Source organism: Bombina bombina, chromosome 9 (assembly GCF_027579735.1).
Source record: "Bombina bombina isolate aBomBom1 chromosome 9, aBomBom1.pri, whole genome shotgun sequence".
In the NCBI taxonomy this organism is placed as follows: domain Eukaryota; kingdom Metazoa; phylum Chordata; class Amphibia; order Anura; family Bombinatoridae; genus Bombina; species Bombina bombina.
The window spans coordinates 197,926,112-197,945,972 of NC_069507.1; the positions used below are offsets into that span (position 1 = coordinate 197,926,112).

Below are 19,861 nucleotides of genomic sequence, written 5' to 3' on the forward strand. Positions count from 1 at the left end.
TCCAGAGACTGCCGTCACTGCCCCTGCTCAGCCCGTGCTCTGTCTGCCACACACACACACACATATATATATATATATATATATATATATATATAATATGTATGTATGTATATATACCACATCAGTCCTAACAAGTAACTCCTGCACTACAGCCACTATCAAAGCCACTTTAGAACTTAGATCAAACACCTGATTTTGTGCAAAATGTAGAGCTACTTTTTATAAAGAACTCTCACAGAACTTGATAAAACATTTTTTTTTTTAAATGTTAAAGCGCCTTTCAATACAGTAGAATTGAATAATTAGAACATGCATAATAAAAAGACAATGTACTTACCCTAATTTTTAAATGAGCAGTAGATTTCTTTCCAAATAAAATGTAAAAATTAACTTACATTTACGGACCCCCCCCCCCTGTATCATGTGACAGCCACCAGCCAATCACAGAGGCATATACAATTAGACTGGGATCATTTGCACATGCTTAATATAAGCTGATGCCTCAGAAACTGTGCATGTAAAAACACTGTGCTCAATTTGATAATGAAAGCAAATTAAAACTGCATGCTCTATCTGAATCATGAAGGTTTAATATTGACTTTAGTGTCTCTTAAAAAACAAAACAATTGTTTTATTATGTCCTAAGTGCTGGTTATTATATATATATATATATATATATACACACCCACATATATATATATATATATATATATATATATATATATAGATACACACCCACATATATATGTACACACAGAATGTCCAGGCACTCCTCTATATAAAAGATCCAAACTTTATTTCATGTTTAAAACAAAAATGAGTGTCAACAGCTTAGACACTGCTTTGGCAGACTCTGCGATAGTGAGGACAGCTGGGTTCCTATGCAGCAGACATGTTTTGTGCTTGTATGCACTTGTTCACTGCTCCAACTAAATATGCTCTCTTCTTAAAGGTATACAGTTATATTTTCACTTAAAGTCCTCACTATGCAATTATGCTTTCACTACAGAATATAGTTATATACAAACTAGTACAGATACATTCTTGCAGCAGTATTATACAGAACAAGAAAATGACGGAACAAGAAAATGACACAGCAAAGGACTTATACCACAAGATCGGGAAAACATCAGAAAAAATATGCCTGAATAATAATGTATTAAACCTGTCTAATATAAATCTAACTGATATTGAATTGCATGTATTGTCCAAGGGTATTGGGTATTGTTCAATACCATTTTGGATGTGAACAAGTTTGTAAGAACAAGTTTCAGAAAAAAGAGTAACTTATACCTAATAAACTCTAGAATGCACTCAGTAGAGACATTTCAAAAAGTGATAGAAGAAAAATTGAGAGATTTAAATAAAAAATCTAAGAAACAAAAACATAACCTATCACTTAGGGAGAAAGAAGCGTTGAATAACATAACAGAGGATAATAGAATCATAGAGGCCTATTTATCAAGCCGTCAACTAGGCTGCATTCGCCAGCACCAATACGCTCGCCTAACATCGCCTAACTTTGCGGCTGCGGACCTGAATACGATCTCCATATTTATCAAAAAAGCCGGCAAAAATGCACACATCAAAGTACGGGGCGATGAGCAGAGGACTGTTGTTAACTAGCAGTCATGGATCTCTCTGCTATTCGGCTTTTTCCCAACTTTATTTATACCCTGTCACTAAACACCGCCACTATACTTAAATGTTTAACCCCTATCCCACTGCTCCCGGACCCCGCTGCAACTAAATAAATGTCTTAACCCCTATCCCGCCACTCCCGGACCCCGCCGCAACTAAATAAATGTATTAACCCCTAAACCCCTGGCCTCCCACATCACTACTACTTACTAAACCTATTAACCCCTAAACCGCCAGCCCCCCACATCGCCATAAACTAAATTAAGCTATTAACCTCTAAACCTAACAACCCGCTAACTTTACATTAAAATTACCTCATCCATATCTTATAATAAATTTAAACTTGCCTTTAGAATTAAAATAAACTATATTAAACTATTAATTAACCTACCCTAACTATTATACTAAAATTACATTAAACTATATTAAACTATTAATTAACCTACCCTAACTATTATACTAAATTACATTAAACTACCAATTAAATTAACTATATTACATATTTAGAAACCTAACCCTACTCAAATTATTTAAATCTACAATTGAAAATTGCTGTTAGAAAAAGAATAAAAAACACTGTTACAAAAAATAAAAAACACTAAGTTACAAAAAATAAAAAACACTAAGTTACAAAAAAAACACAGTATCAAAAATAAAAAAACAATTGCACCTAATCTAATAGCCCTATCAAAATAAAAAAGCCCCCCAAAATAAAAAAACCCTAGCCTACAATAAACTACCAATAGTCCTTAAAAGGGCCTTTTGCTGGGCATTGCCCCAAAGAAATCAGCTCTTTTACCTGAAAAAAGAAAATACAAACACCCCCCAACAGTAAACCCCACCACCGATACAACCAACACTCCCAAATAAAAACCTATCTAAAAAAACCTAAGCTCCCCATTGCCCTTTTAAGGGCATTTGTATGGGCATTGCCCTTAAAAGGGCATTTAGCTATTTTACTGCCCAGATCATACTCTAAAAATAAAACCCACCCAATAAACCCTTAGAAAAACCTAACACTAACCCCCAACGATCCACTTACAGTTCTCGAAGACCGGACATCCATCCTCATCCAAGCAGCAGAAGTCCTCATCGAAGCTGGCAGAAGTCTTCATCCAAGCGGGCCGAAGTCCTCATCGAAGCCGGCAGAAGTCTTCATCCAGACGGCATCTTCTATCTTCATCCATCCGGCGCGGAGCAGATCCATCTTCAAGACATCCGGCGCAGAGCATCCTCTTCTTCCGATGGTGAACGTAGAATGAAGTTTCCCTTTAGGGTACATCATCCAAGATGGTGTTCCTTACATTCCGATTGGCTGATAGAATTCTATCAGCCAATAGGAATTAAAGGGGAAAAATCCTATTGGCTGTTGCAATCAGCCAATAGGATTGAGCTTTCAATTGGAATAGCCAATAAAATGCGAGCTCAATCCTATTGGCTGATTGGATCAGCCAATAGGATAAAAGCTCAATCCTATTGGCTGATTGCAACAGCCAATATGATTTTTTTCCCCTGTAATTCCTATTGGCTGATAGAATTCTATCAGCCAATCGGAATGTAAGGGACGCCATCTTGGATGACGTACCTTAAATGGAAACTTCATTCTACGTTGACCATCGGAAGAAGAGGATGCTTTGCGCCAGATGTCTTGAAGATGGATCTGCTCCGCGCCAGATGGATGAAGATAGAAGATGCCGTCTGGATTAAGACTACTGCCGGCTTCGATGAGGACTTCAGCCCGCTTGGATGAAGACTTCTGCCGGCTTCAATGAGGACTTCTGCCACTTGGATAAGGATGGATGTCCGGTCTTCGAAAACTGTGGATCGTCGGGGGTTAGTGTTAGGTTTTTTTAAGGGTTTATTGGGTGGGTTTTATTTTTAGAGTAGGGTCTGGGCAGTAAAAGAGCTAAATGCCCTTTTAAGGGCAATGCCCATCCAAATACCCTTTTCAGGGCAATGGGGAGCTTAGTTTTTTTAGAAAGGATTTTATTTGGGGGGTTGGTTGTGTGGGTGGTGGGTTTTACTGTTGGGGGTTGTTTTGTATTTTTTTACAGGTAAAAGAGCTGATTTCTTTGGGGCAATGCCCCGCAAAAGGTCCTTTTAAGGGCTATTGGTAGTTTAGTTTAGGCTAGGGTTTTTTTTTATTTTGGGGGGTCTTTTTTATTTTGATAGGGCTATTAGATTAGTTGTAATTAGTTTAAATATCTGATAATTTCTTTTTTTATTTTGTGTAATTTAGTGTTTGTTTTTGTAATTTAGGTAATTTAATTTAATTAATGTAATTGATTTAATTGTAGTGTAAGGTTAGGTGTTAGTGTAACTCAGGTTAGGTTTTATTTTACAGGTAAATTTGTATTTATTTTAGCTAGGTGGCTAGTAAATAGTTAATAACTATTTAGTAACTATTCTACCTAGTTAAAATAAATACAAACTTGCCTGTAAAATAAAAATAAAACCTAAGCTAGATACAATTGCCTAGATTACGAGTTTTGCGGTAACAGGGGTGCGGTGCTAACGAGCCTTTTTTTTCCACCGCTCCCTTAAGACAACGCTGGTATTACAGGATTTTTTAAATCCGGCGTTAGCCACAAAAAGGTGAGCGTAGAGCAAAATTTAGCTCCACATCTCACCTCAATACCAGCGCTGCTAAAGTCAGCGTTGAGCTGGCTAAACGTGCTCGTGCGCAATTTCCCCATAGGAAACAATGGGGCAGATCCAGCTGGAAAAATACCTAACACCTGCAAAAAAGCAGCGTTCAGCTTCTAACGCAGCCCCATTGATTCCTATGGGGAAACAGAAGTTATGTCTACAACTAACACCCTAACATGAACCCCGAGTCTAAACACCTCTAATCTTACACTTATTAACCCCTAATCTGCTGCCCCCGACATCGCCGACACCTGCATTATATTATTAACCCCTAATCTGCCGCTCCGGACACCGCCGCCACCTACATTATTCCTATGACCCCCTAATCTGCTGCCCCCAACATTGCCGACACCTACATTATATTTATTAACCCCTAATCTGCCTCCCCAACGTCGACGCAACCTAACTACACTTATTAACCCCTAATCTTCCGCCCCCATCGTCGCCGCTACTATATTAAATTTATTAACCCCTAAATTTAAGTCTAAACCTAAGTCTAACCCCCCTAACTTAAATATAATTTAAATAAATCTAAATAAAATAACTACAAATAAATAAATTAATCCTATTTAAAACTAAATAATACCTATAAAATAAACCATAAGATAGCTAAAATATAACTAATAATTACATTTGTATCTATCTTAGGGTTTATATTTATTTTACAGACAACTTTGTATTTATTTTAACTAGGTAGAATAGTTATTAAATAGTTATTAACTATTTAATAGCTACCTAGTTAAAATAAGTACAAATTTACCTGTAAAATAAATCCTAGCTTAAATTACAATTACACCAAACACTATACTATCATTAAATTAATTACATAAACTAACTACAATTAACTACAATTAAATTAAATAAACTAAAGTACGGAAAAAAAACACTAAATTACAAAAAATAATAAAATAATTACAAGCATTTTAAACTAATTACACCTACTCTAATCCCCCTAATAAAATAAAAAAGCCCCCCAAAATAAAAAAATTCCCTGCCCTATACTAAATTACAAATAGCCCTTAAAAGGGCTTTTTGCGGGGCATTGCCCCAAAGTAATCAGCTCTTTTACCTGTAAAAAAAAAAAACAATACCCCCCAACATTAAAAACCACCACCCACACACCCAACCCTACACTAAAACCCACCCAATCCCACCTAAAAAAAACCTAACACTACCCCCTTGAAGATCACCCTACCTTGAGACATCTTCACCCAGCCGAGCACAAGTGGACCTCCAGAGGGGCAGAAGTCTTCATCTAATCTGGGCAGAAGAGGTCCTCCAAGCAGCAGAAGTCTTCATCCAGGCGGCATCTTCTATTTTCATCCATCTGGAGCGGAGCGGGTCCATCTTCAATCCAGCCGACACGGAGCATCCTCTTCAAACGAAGTCCAAGCGAAGAATGAAGGTTCCTTTAAATGACTTCATCCAAGATGGCGTCCCTTGAATTCCGATTGGCTGATAGGATTCTATCAGCCAATCGGAATTAAGGTAGGAAAAATCCGATTGGCTGATTGGATCAGCCAATAGGATTGAAGTTCAATCCTATTGGCTGATCCAATCAGCCAATAGGATTGAGCTTGCATTCTATTGGCTGTTCCAATCAGCCAATAGAATGCGACCTCAATCCTATTGGCTGATTGCAACAGCCAATCGGATTTTTCCACCTTAATTCCGATTGGCTGATAGAATCCTATCAGCCAAACGGAATTCAAGGGACGCCATCTTGGATGACATCATTTAATGGAACCTTCATTCTTCGCTTGGACTTTGCTTGAAGAGGATGCTCCGCGTTGGCTGGATTGAAGATGGACCCGCTCCACTCTGGATGGATGAAGATAGAAGATGCCGCCTGGATGAAGACTTCTGCCACTTGGAGGACCTCTTCTGCCCGGATCGGATGAAGACTTCTGCCCCTATGGAGGTCCACTTGTGCCCGGCTGAGTGAAGACGTCTCAAGGTAGGGTGATCTTCAAGGGGGTAGTGTTAGGTTTTTTTAAGTGGGGATTGGGTGGGTTTTAGAGTAGGGTTGTGTGTGGTGGTGGTGAGTTGTAATGTTGGGGGGGAGTATTTGTCTTTTTTTTACAGGTAAAAGAGCTGATTACTTTGGGGCAATGCCCCACAAAAAGCCCTTTTAAGGGCTATTTGTAATTTAGTATAGGGTAGGGAATTTTTTTATTTTGGGGGGCTTTTTTATTTTATTAGGGGGATTAAAGTAGGTTTAATTTGTTTAAAATTCTTGTAATTTTATTTTTTTTCTGTAATTTAGTTTATTTTATTTAATTGTAGTTAATTGTAGTTAGTTTATGAAATTAATTTCATGATAGTGTAGTGTTAGGTGTAATTGTAATTTAGGTTAGGATTTATTTTACAGGTAAATTTGTACTTATTTTAACTAGGTAGCTATTAAATAGTTAATAACTATTTAATAACTATTCTACCTAGTTAAAATAAATACAAAGTTGCCTGTAAAATAAATATAAACCCTAAGATAGATACAAATGTAATTATTAGTTATATTTTAGCTATCTTATGGTTTATTTTATAGGTATTATTTAGTTTTAAATAGGATTAGTTTATTTAATTGTAGTTATTTTATTTAGATTTATTTAAATTATATTTAAGTTAGGGGGGGGTTAGACTTAGGTTTAGACTTAGGTTTAGGGGTTAATACATTTAATATAGTAGCAGCGACGTTGGGGGCGGCAGAATAGGGGTTAATAAATGTAGATAGGTGCCGGCGATGTTAGGGACAGCAGATTAGGGATTAATAATATTTAACTAGTGTTTGTGAGACGGGAGCGCGGCGGTTTAGGGGTTAATATATTTATTACAGTGGCGGCGATGTCCGGTCGGCAGATTAGGGGTTAAAAACTTTATTTAAGTGTTTCCGATGTGGGGGGGGCCTCGGTTTAGGGGTTATTAGGTTGTTTATGGGTGTTAGTGTACTTTTTATCACTTTAGTTGAGAGTTTTATGTTACGGCGTTAGCCCATAAAACTCTTAACTACTGACTTTTAAATGTGGTAGGAGTCTTGACAGGAGAGGCTGTACCTCTCACTTCTTCAAGACTCGTAATACCAGCGTTAGGCAAATCCCATTAAAAAGATAGGATACGCAATTGATGTAAGGGGATTTGCGGTAAGCTCGAGTCGCGGAAGAAAAGTGACACCTGTACCTGCCAGACTCGTAATACCAGCGGGCGTTAAAAAGCAGCGTTGGGACCTCTCAACGCTGCTTTTTAAGGCTAACGCAAGACTCTAACCGAATGTAACTATTAGTTATATTGTAGCTAGCTTAGGATTTAGTTTTAAATAGGAATTATTAACTCCTTAATGGCCGAGGACGTGCAGGGTACGTCCTCAAAAAAAAAGGCAGTTAACGCCTGAGGACGTACCCTGCACGTCCTCGGTGTGGAAAGCAGCTGGAAGCGATCCTGCTCGCTTCCAGCTGCTTTCCGGTTATTGCCGTGATGCCTCGATATGGAGGCATCCTGCAATAACCTTACATGGCCATCCGATGCAGAGAGAGCCACTCTGTGGCCCTCTCTGCACCGGACATCGATGGCCGGTATCGTTGGTGGGTGGGAGCCGACTTGGGAAGCGGGTGGGCGGCCATCGGTGTGCCGTGTGACACCAAGGGGGGCGGGATCGGGGGCGGGACCATCGGGGGGCGCGCACGGACGCGCACGCGTGCACAGAGGGTGGCGGGCGGGCGCGTGCAGGGGGTGGGAGCGGGTGGGAACCGCTACACTACGGAAAATGTTTTTAGTAAAAAGTGGCCTAATCTTGTTTGTGCAAAAGCACAAAAAGAGATCGTGGAGGGGTGGGGGGTTGGTTTTGTGTGGGGGGAAGCTACAATACAGAAAAGTTTAAAAAATTAAAAAAAAAAACATTTTTTCTTCTAAACTGGGTACTGGCAGACAGATGCCAGTACCCAAAATGGCGCCCATTAAGTTAAAGTGGGAGGGTTATAGAGCTGTTTGGGGGGGATCAGTGAGGTTGGGGGCTAAGGGGAGATCGTACACAGCAGCATATGTAAATATGCTTTTTTTTTTAAAAAACAAAACAAAACAAATATAGCTTTTATTTTAGTACTGGCAGACTTTCTGCCAGTACTTAAGATGGCGGGGACAATTGTGGGGTGGGGGAGGGAAGAGAGCTGTTTGGGAGGGATCAGGGGGTCTGATGTTTCAGGTGGGAGGCTGAGCTCTACACTAAATCTAATATTAACCCTGCAAGCTCCTTACAAGCGCTACACTAAATCTAATATTAACCCTGCAAGCTCCTTACAAGCTACCTAATTAACCCCTTCACTGCTAGCCATAATACACGTGTGATGCGCAGCGGCATTTAGCGTCCTTCTAAATACCAAAAAGCAACGCCAAAGCCATATATGTCTGCTATTTCTGAACAAAGGGGATCCCAGAGAATCATTTACAACCGTTTGTGCCATAATTGCACAAGCTGTTTGTAAATGATTTCAGTAAGAAACCTAAAATTGTGAAAAATTTAAAGTTTTTTTAATTTGATCAAAATTTGGCGGTGAAATGGTGGCATGAAATATACCAAAATGGGCCTAGATCAATACTTGGGGTTGTCTACTACACTACACTAAAGCTAAAATTACCCCAAAAAGCTCCCTACATGCTCCCTAATTAACCCCTTCACTGCTTGGCATAATACACGTGTGGTGCGCAGAGGCATTTAGTGGCATTCTAATGACCAAAAAGCAACACCAAAGCCATATAAGTCTGCTATTTCTGAACATAATTGCACAAGCTGTTTGTAAATCATTTCAGTGAGAAACCTAAAGTTTGTGAAAAATTTTTGTGAAAAAGTGAAAAAAAAATGTATTTGATCGCATTTGCCGGTGAAATGGTGGCATGAAATATACCAAAATGGGCCTAGATCAATACTTTGGGTTGTCTACTAAAAAAATATATATACATGTCAATGGATATTCAGAGATTCCTGAAATATATCAGTGTTCTAATGTAACTAGCGCTAATTTTGAAAAAAAAAAAATGGTTTGGAAATAGCAAAGTTCTACTTGTATTTATGGCCCTATAACTTGCAAAAAAAGCAAAGAACATGTAAACATTGGGTATTTCTAAACTCAGGACAAAATTTAGAAACTATTTAGCATAAGTGTTTTTTGATGGTTGTAGATATGTAACAGATTTTGGGGGTCAAAGTTAGAAAAAGTGTTTTTTTTTTTCAATTTTTCCTCATATTTTATAAAAAAAATTATAGTAAATTATAAGATATGATGAAAATAATGGTATCTTTAGAAAGTAAAATTTAACGGCGAGAAAAACGGTATATAATATGTGTGGGTACAGTAAATGAGTAAGAGGAAAATTATAGCTAAACACAAACACCACAAAAAGGTAAAAATAGTCTTGGTCCCAAACGGACAGAAAATGGAAAAGTGCTGTGGTCATTAAGGGGTTAAGGTAATGATAATAGGTTTTATTTAGATTTATTTTAATTATAATTAAGTTAGGGGGTGTTAGGGTTAGGGTTAGGGTTAGACTTAGGTTTAGGGGTTAATAAATATAGTATAGTGGCGGCGAAGTTGGGGTCAGCAGATTAGGGGTTAATAAATGAAGGTAGGTGACAGCGATGTTAGGGGTGGCAGATTAGGGGTTAATAATATTACGTACCAGCAACGCTATTTATTAATAATATGTAGCTATACCGTAGGCACTTATTATTTATACCATTGTGCTCTGCATATCTAGCACGCTGCTGGTTGGTAATCTATCAAGGAGAGGTGCACGCTAACGGTACCGGTAATACGATCCTAAATCTAGTTTGCTCAAGCTTATTTTTGTTGCCAAATTCAGATAGATACATTCTGTTACCACATAAGGTGTATATATGTTTAACTACTTGATTCAATAAGATACATCGGATAGAATCGGTAACAGTAATCTATACAATAATCTGTGGTTATTTTATATTATTCAGTGAGTATACTGAAACAGGGTGCTAACAATTTATGAGCACCTTACATTCAATACTTTATGACAACTGTGACAATATAGGCTGATACACTAAGAATACAATAAGACTATCATAATCTGGGTCTCTATATCGATATCTACTCATAATCAAGCAGGTATTAGCTAACTTAATATCATCATTGAACTACAATATATATTAGAACTGGATCCTTTTGTTACCAGATATTAACTATCAAACTGAATACCCAGGTTAATAACAAATATATTCACAATATATCTCTTTAAGGTTAACCATTTAGGTTATTATATTGAATAAAGGCAACACGGTTGCCAGCCTTTCAGGGATTTTATTGTTCACTGGGATTTGGTATCATTGGATACCCAAGTATGCACCAAACACACTGATTACAAATACAAATACATGATAAAGTAAGAATAGGTGGGGGTAGGGCAAAGTATACTATATACAAGATGTTAGTGGTTAAAGGCAAATAGCCCAATTTGAGTTTAAGTAATCTCCTAACCACTAATACCTCCTGCCACAGATTTATAGTTAGAAGCAAAGTACAACTAACAAGTAATTGTAAATAGATTTACAAATAGGAATAGGTAACTTAAATCTGTGAGGAGAAATTCCACCGACTGAGCCCTTTCTAAGTCAGAGCTAAATTTGTTTTTAATTAGAAAAAATGTTTTTCTTGTCCATTCATACACTAAACTTTATTAAGAAAATATATTTAACCACACATACATTTAGCAAGAGCTACGATTTAAAAACACTGCACCTAAGTTGAGCTAGGATTATTAAATTATTCTGAAATCAGCATCAAAGGTATCTGCAGCAAAATAATAAATATAGGCTAAGCCCTTACAATCCGAGAGCTATTTTAAGTTTAAGTTTTACCAAGTTTATAAAGCTGCAATTAACCAGACCAACAAAGGTGAGCAAATTAAAAAAGGGAAAGACAAAGCTTATCCCAGAGGACCCCTGACGTACGTTTCACAAAAAACGCTTCCTCAGAGGGGTGTGGAGCCGCTGCAAAATGGCATATTTATGAGTCTTTAAGACCCTCCTCGATTATTGAGTGGATATGCCTGATTGCCAATAGTCAGTTTATTATTGGCTTATGAGAATGTCAATCACAAAAATGACTAGCGATAGGGTAGAATGGGAGGTAGTGGTTCGTGACGTCAGCGTGATGTCAGAAGCGGGCGTGTTTGTTTACATATACATCACTGCTGCAGCCCTCATTGGATGATGGCCTTGAACATATGTTCCATATTTGTACTGAGCCGGGTATCTAAACATATTGATAGATTACATAGAACAGTTACTGCCGAGCAAGACCGCATTTCATGGGCGGATAAATTCGATACATCCCCACTGTATAATGTCAAAGAAGTTGCGCCAAGCATCTGCTGAATACCGGTTCATTGTCAGCCTTTTACATTCAAAAATTAAGAGATTAATATATGGCGGAACAACAACCTATGCTAGAATACAGGATAGCCCTTATAGGATTTATCAACAGCTGGCTATCTATCATTGTTATGAAAGAACGAGAATGATCAACTTGATTAAATGCTGAACTTCCCATATGTTTATATTCGGTCACAGGGGGAGTGTCAGAGTGTTAGGTCACACGGGGAGTGTCAGAGTATTAGACCTTTTATCTTCTCTATTGGATGATAGACTTCCCATATGTTTATATTAGTTATGGGAGGTGTGCCAGAACGTGATGTATAACGCTATCATTGGGCAATACTGCTTATCATATTTTTTATTATATACATGTTAGTGAGGACGCATAGTATACCCCCCAGATTTTTGCCAAATAGGCGGCTTATGAAATCAAACCGTCCTATGAGCGATTATACAGAGATCAGAATTACCTCCGTCGGAGTTTCAATAATATTACCACTATTGGTTAGGAAGTGCATTGATATTAGAGATGATATTGAAGATATTACTTTCTACACTGGTGTGATGTAATATATATTCATTAAAATATATGTGTAGAGAATGACCATATTTTATTACTATTGGGTATTAGTTTTTCAGGTATGTTCTGCGTGTATTTTTTGCAGGCAATATGATGGATTGTGCTAACACTGGATACTATAAGTGCTTTGAATGGCAACTTGGTTGAGTAATCACTTGTATATTATGTATATTGGTTTGAATTATATAATCTGGTGGTATCGTGGTGAAGGTGGTGAAATAAATAGATGGTGTACTCATGAAGAATCAAAATAATACTGTGGAAAGTGAATTGAAGGAGAAACAAAAAATGTGAAACAAACATATCTTAGTGTATATAAAAAATAGCCTTAAAGGTTTACAAATATATAATAATTTTTATATATACAACATTGTGAATTAACTAATGAAGTGAGGGATGTATTTACCTTGGAGTGGGATCTGTGAATTAAATTAGCCCTAAGTGATTATACGAGGGTCATAGAGTGAGCCATAGATCTATGGCAAATGATAAAAGAAAAGATTTAAAGTATACATGATATTTGAACTAAATCTAAAATTGTGATATAGTATTTCAAAAAATCCACTACTCTTTGATGTGACAATACAGGTTGATATACTGAGAATAATAAGAATACCCGATCATATATTAGGTCTCTTTATGGATATTTATACAAAATCAAGTAGATATGAGCAAACTTGATATTAAGTATATAATAACTATTTATATCCAAACCGGACCATTTCATTATCAGGTACTCTTGTTAATTGAAACCCAAACTACGAATTGATATAATTACACAATTTCCCTTCAAGATTAACCATTTGAGTTATCATAAGTTATAAAGGTAACAGAGTTGCCAGTCTTTCAGGGATTTGGGAACCAGTATTATAGGATACCCAAGTATATAACAATCGCACTATCTATATGGATACATGGGGGCATATGTATCAAGCTCTGTATGGAGCTTGATGCCCCGTGTTTCTGGCGAGCCTGCAGGCTTGCCAGAAACAACAGTTATGAAGCAGCGGTCACAAAGACCGCTGCTCCATAACCTGTCCGCCTGCTCTGAGTACGATCGGGTTGATTGTCACCCCCCTGCAGGCGGCCCATTGGCCGCAAGTCTGCAGGGGGGCGGCGTTGCACCAGCAGCTCTTGTGAGCTGCTGGTGCAATGCTGAATACGGCGAGCGTATTGCTCGCCGTATTCAGCGATGTCTGTCGGACCTGATCCGCACTGTCGGATCAGGTCCGACAGACATTGATAACTAGAGGCCATGGTATTTACATCAATCTACAATTGTGATATAGTATATACTCTATATCCCCTTACCTTAGCTATTGTTTTTAATTGCACATCCCTTAATTTTATCTCCTGTTTTTTTGTCTACAATGAGTGCTAAATGTGTATTCTAGAATGGCTACTGTATCCATTCGAATTTGCTTTTGAAGTTTAAATAATACACAGCACAGCCTACCCTATCCTGTTGATATAGCATACAAGCTGATAAATTTACCTAGGGTGTAGTCATTTGTACCTATTAGGTAGTGCCATTGAATTTTTCTTTTCTATAATATTTAACTAGTGTTTGTGATGCGGGAGTGCGGCGGTTTAGGGGTTAATATGTTTATTATAGTGGTGGCGGCAGACTAGGGGTTAATAATTTTATTTTAGTGTTTGTGATGTGGGAGGGCCTCGGTTTAGGGGTTAATAGGTAGTTTATGGGTGTTAGTGTACTATTTAGCACTTTAATTATGAGTTTTATGTTACGGCTTTGTAGCGTAAAACCCATAACTACTGACTTTAAGTTTACGGTATGGATCTTGATGGTATTGGCTGTACCGCTCACTTTTTGGCCTCCCAGGCAGACTCGTAATACCGGTGCTATGGAAGTCCCATTGAAAAAGGACTTTTTGAAAGCTGCTGTAATTACGTTGCATTACGGCCAAAAAAGTGTGCGGTGCAGCTAAACCTGCAAGACTCGTAATACCAGCGATAGTGAAAAAGAGCCTTAACACTGCTTTTTCACCCATAATGCAAAACTCGTGATCTAGCCGTTAGTGTTTTTTATTATTTGTAACTTAGTAATTTTTAATTGAGTAGGGTTAGGTTTTTAAATATGTAATATAGTTAATTTAATTGGTAGTTTAATGTATTTTTAGTATAATAGTTAGGGAAGGTTAATTAATAGTTTAATATAGTTTAATGTAATTTTAGTATAATAGTTAGGGTAGGTTAATTAATAGTTTAATATAGTTTAATCTAAAGGTAAGTTTACATTTATTATAAGATAGGGATGAGGTAATTTTAATGTAAAGTTAGCGGGTTGTTAGGTTTAGGGGTTAATAGCTTAATTTAGCTTATGGCAATGTGGGGAGGCTGGCGGTTTAGGGGTTAATAGGTTTAGTTAATGGTAGTGATGTGGGAGGCCAGGGGTTTAGGGGTTAATAATTTTATTTAGTTGCGGCGGGGTCCGGGAGCGGTGGGATAGGGGTTAATAACTTTATTTAGTGACGGCGGGGTCCAGAAGTGGCGGGATAGGGGTTAATAACTTTTATTTAGGTGGCGGCAATGTCGGGGCGGCAAATTAGGGGTGTTTAGACTCGGGGCTTATGTTAGGGTGTTAGGTGTAAACGTAACTTGTTTTCTACCATAGAAATCAATGGGATATCTGGCAGCATCGAACATAAGCTTTCGCTGCTTTCAGACTCCCATTGATTCCTATGGCATCCGCGGCCTCCAGGGTGGCGGATTCAAAACCAGGTACGCTGGGCCAGAATAGTGGCGAGCGTACCTGTTAGAAATTTGATAAATGGCAAAAGGTGTCAGTGCGAATTTGTATTCGGAACATCTGTAATGACGTAAGCATCGATCTGTGTCGGATTGAGACCGGCGGATCGTATGTTACGTCACAAATTTCAAATTTTGCCAGTCTGTAGGCTTTGATAAATAGGTCGAATCAAGCTCGCCACAATTACGCTGCGGAATTCCGGCGTATTTGCGGTTGACGGCTTAATAAATAGGCCTCTATGTGAGGTCTTCGGATAAAGGAGGGAACGTTGTAATATTGGATAGAGAAGCCTACACAAAGGAAGCCCTTAGACAATTACATGACAGTGAGGTATACACCAAATTATAAGAAAATCCCACCAAACAGTACAAAGCGATCTTAACTGATATAGTAAGAGCTGCAAGATACAATAATGTTATCACGCAAACAACAGAAGAAATGTTATTTAAAGAGAATCCAGTGACCCCAGTGTTTCATTACTTTCCAAAGGTCCACAAAGACATGGAAAATCATCCCGGGTGCCCCATAATAGCGGGCATTAATTCCTTAAATGAACCCCTTTCAAATTTGATCGACAGCTTTCTTCAACCCTTGGTCAGAGGACTGCCTAATTTTATACAGGATACCACGTCTCTACTGTTGAAACTGCAAAAAATAAATAAAACGCTTTTGAAATAAAGTACATTTGAAAAGACTAGTGAGTGCCTTCTACTACTTGATATAGATATATATATATGTGTGTGTGTTACTGTGCTTGGGTAATTTTTTTTTGCCCCTTCCCGGGAAAAATGTTTGCAGATGCCCACGCCTTAGCCTACACCCCTCCCATTGGGTGTAGAGGGTTGTAACGAATCTTGACATTGGTTGCTTTTCTCAGCATTATGTAAGATATCGTATTGATTATTTCATCCAACAATGTATTCCTGTTATAAATGTTATTTATGTTATTTATATGAAGCCTTAATAAAAATCTATTTATATTAATTTATATTCTTAGGTGTGCAAAATAGGTCTTGCAGTGTTTGTGAGTGGGTTAAACCAGATGTTCCTTGGAAGTTTTCTCAAAGTAGGAAAAAATATGAGCGGAGAAAACTTGTTTAAGCATTACCATAAAAATATTTGACTGGAGTAGCTATTTCTAAGGATTATTCTTCTCCAGCGCCGTGTTCACCATTAGCATTAGCAGTGGCTCCTGCACTAACGAATGTAGAAAGTCAATTTGGTCCAAGCTGTGGCCAAATTATCGGTGATATCCAGCTGTGAATTTCATTTAGTCAGGCTGTGTATGATACTTATTTCTACTGTACTGAACTCACCACTGCACACTAACCCTAACCACCATTGTCCCTTAACCTCCAACACAAATAATCCTTATTGCTACTATACTGAACTCACCACTGCACACTAACCCTAACCACCATTGTCCCTTAACCTCCAACACAAATAATCCTTATTGCTACTATACTGAACTCACCACTGCACACTAACCGCCATTGTCCCCAAACCACCAACACAAATAAACCTAACTGTGCTGTTTTTAACCCCCACTGCATGCTAACCATAACCACCATTGTCTCTAAACCTCCAAAACAAGTAATCTTAACTGCTGCTGTTCTGAACTCCCCACTGCACATTGACTCTAACCACCCCTCTTCCAAAACCTCCAACACAGATAAACATAAATGCTACTGTTCTGAACTCCCCACTGCACCTCAACTCTAACCACAGGATCCCACCAACTCAATTAACCCTAACCCACTACAAAACACCCTAATCGTGCTTTCCCAACTTCTGCTGCAATTAAAACTAACCACAACCTATCACACTGTTAAATATCCTAGTTGCACTATGCCAAAGCCTCACTACAATTAAAATAACTGCACCACCCACACTGTTAAATATCCTAACTGTACTGTCCCAAACCCTAACCACAATTAAACCTAACCACAAACTCCCCCACTGCTAAATAACCTAACTGTGATGGCTCAAGGCTTCCATTGCAATTAAACCTGACTGTGACCTTCAACACTAGTATATATCCTAAATTAATTGTCCCAAACCTCCACCTCAGTTACACCTAATCATGACCTCTACCACTGCTAAATACCCTAACTGCCTTTTCCTGGACTTCCCACTTCAGTTAAATTCAATTGCAAAAATAAAAAGTAAATATAAATAAATAAATAAAAAGAAAAGAAGTCAGTTCTTTTAAAATTGCACTCTTTATTCGAATAGTGAAAGTTTCATTTTGACGTACTTGTGTTGTAGATAATATACTCGAAATAGACTTCAAGCAGAAATGGCATGTGCACTGCATTATCTGCTTAACTCCCTGGAATATGACTGATATCTCCCAGAGGATTAATTAAACCTAAGGATTGTAGGTAGACAGGATATTTAAGACAAATAAATCTAGTTACAAAATTTCTGCTTCAAATTTTCTGTGAGAATCAAAACAGGGGGTCATGATTTATGATTTGAATTTCAACGGTGAATGGGTCAATAGTAATTTGTGAAAATACTGAAAGACTGTAAGATAATATAGAAGGAATAGGGAAAATATAGCAAGTTCATTATAACTTGATTTGAATTAAATTAACAGTAAACATAATACTTTTTCCAAGCATCACTTATTTCACTGTTTTAAAGGGACATGCATGTCAAAATTAAACTGTCATAATTCAGATGGGGTGTAAAAAAAAAGTTCCAGTTTATGTGCACACCTTATGAGGTACCTACCAACTACTTCTGAGTATGTGCATGAGTTCACAGTATATATGTATATGAGTTTGTGATTGGTTCATGGCTGTCACATGATACAGGGGACAGGGCAATTAAAGGAAACTTTGAAATGTGTCAGAAAAAAATTCATTGCTTATTTTAATGTGTGTAATGCCTCCCCCTGCATTAATATTGTCTATTTTCTGATATATTTATATATATATATATATACCTTTAGGTCTTGGTCCTATACATATGAATGAAGTCGTCTGCACAGGCCGGGAACGTTCCATCACTGAGTGCAAGTTCAAAGAGGCAAGTCAAGTTGGTTGTCAGCACGAGGAAGATGCAGCTGTGAGATGTAATGTTCCTCAAATGGGATATAACACTCAGGTGAGAGTTATTTGCAAACAAATTCATATCCATTCAAAATAACATATTTAGATATGCAAGTGCACCAGCATTTGTAACAGCTTGTCTGATCAGAGACTCAGTGGTGGTATCATGTTAAGTGAGTTATCACCAACATGACACTGTTTAAAATACTGATGTACAGAGTATTTTATTATAGTCTCCATATGTCCTTGCACAGTAAAAGCTCTCACTGAAAGAGTGATAAATTTTACATGACTTCTACCAAAATTCACTTATGTGCATTACAATTGTGCATGGAATGTCCCTTTAAAATTAAAGGGACATGAAACTATTTTGTTTTCCCTGGTTCAGATAAAGCACACAATTTTAAACAACTTTCCAATTTACCTATATTCTTAAAGGTGTTTCATTCTCTTTGTATCATTTGTTGAAGAAACAAATGCACTACTGGGAGGTAGCTTGACACATTGAGCCAATAACATGACGCATATATGTCATGCTACAGAGCCTACAAATGATACCAAGAGAACAAAAACAAGTTAGATAATAGAAGTAAATGGGAAAGCTGTTTAAAATTGCATGCTCTATCTGAATCATGAAAGAAAAAAACTTTTTTTCATGTACCTTTAATATATCAAGATTTGTACACCGATTTATCAATGTCTGTCTGACATGATACGCTGTAGCGCATCATGTCCAACAGACATCGCAGACCTGCTTGTGCAATGCCGCCCCCTACAGATTCGTGGCCAATGGGCCGCTAGCAGGGGGTGTCAATCAGCCCGATTGTATAGGATCGGGCGGATTGCAGACCGCAGCCTCAGAGGCAGCGGACTATTTATGGAGCGGAGGTCTTAAGACTGCTGTTTCCGGCGAGTCTGAAGACTCGCGCGGAAACAGGGATATCAAGCTCCATTCGGAGCATGATAATTCAGCCCCATACATCTAGTCAGTTGCTTCCTTAAATCTCATCAGGACAAAAACAATATCCAAATAAAGATCTATTTCAGCACTTTTATTTAAAGATCCAATTGAAACTCAACTTCAGCACAATGTAACTGAAGCAATTAATTCCAAAGGGTGGTGTTAATAATTTGCATGTTCATATTACAAAAAGCCAACTGCAAAATCTGCCAGTTCATTAAAATAGTGAGACTGTTGCATTTAATTTATTTGTCTGAAACAAAATCCTCACAATAAAGTGGATTTTGTATGTTTGCCTGTGTAAAAGCTACAATTAATTATGCAATAGCAACAATGACTATTTTCATGGGATAATCTAATGTAAAAATGATATGTTCTCATTTGTTACTTAAATTTTTTCGTTTTCTTGCTATGTTTATTTTAAAAGCAGGAATGTAAATCTTAGCAGCCAGACCATTTTAGGTTCAGCACCATGGATAGCACTTGCTTATTAGAGGCTTACATTTACCCACCAATAAGCAAGCATAACCCAGGTTCTCAACCGAAAATGGGCCGGCTCCTATGCATCACATTCCTGCTTTTTAAATAAAGATAGCAAGAGAACAAAGAAAAATTGATAATAGGAGTAAATTAGAAAGTTGCTTAAAATCGCATGCTCTATCTGAATCATGAAAGGAAAAAAATTGGGTTTAGTGTCCCTTTAATGTTACAGAACATGAAACATACAGACACAACAAGTGGAACAAGAATATTTCAAGAAATACAAATAAGATATGGAATAATAAAGTCACTTCAAAGCAGAAAATGTTCT

The 19,861-nt window shown here is 37.6% G+C and overlaps 1 protein-coding gene across 2 annotated transcripts in view; it reads left to right on the forward strand.

Annotated features, from left to right (window-relative positions):
- The window catches only part of LOXL4 (lysyl oxidase like 4), a 168,424-nt gene that overhangs the window by 87,163 nt on the left and 61,400 nt on the right, over nucleotides 1–19,861 (forward strand). For both annotated transcript variants that reach the window (XM_053691737.1, XM_053691736.1), the window contains one exon: nucleotides 17,990–18,144. In XM_053691737.1, coding sequence (XP_053547712.1) covers nucleotides 17,990–18,144 — 155 coding nt within the window. The remainder of the gene's footprint in view (nucleotides 1–17,989; nucleotides 18,145–19,861) is intronic.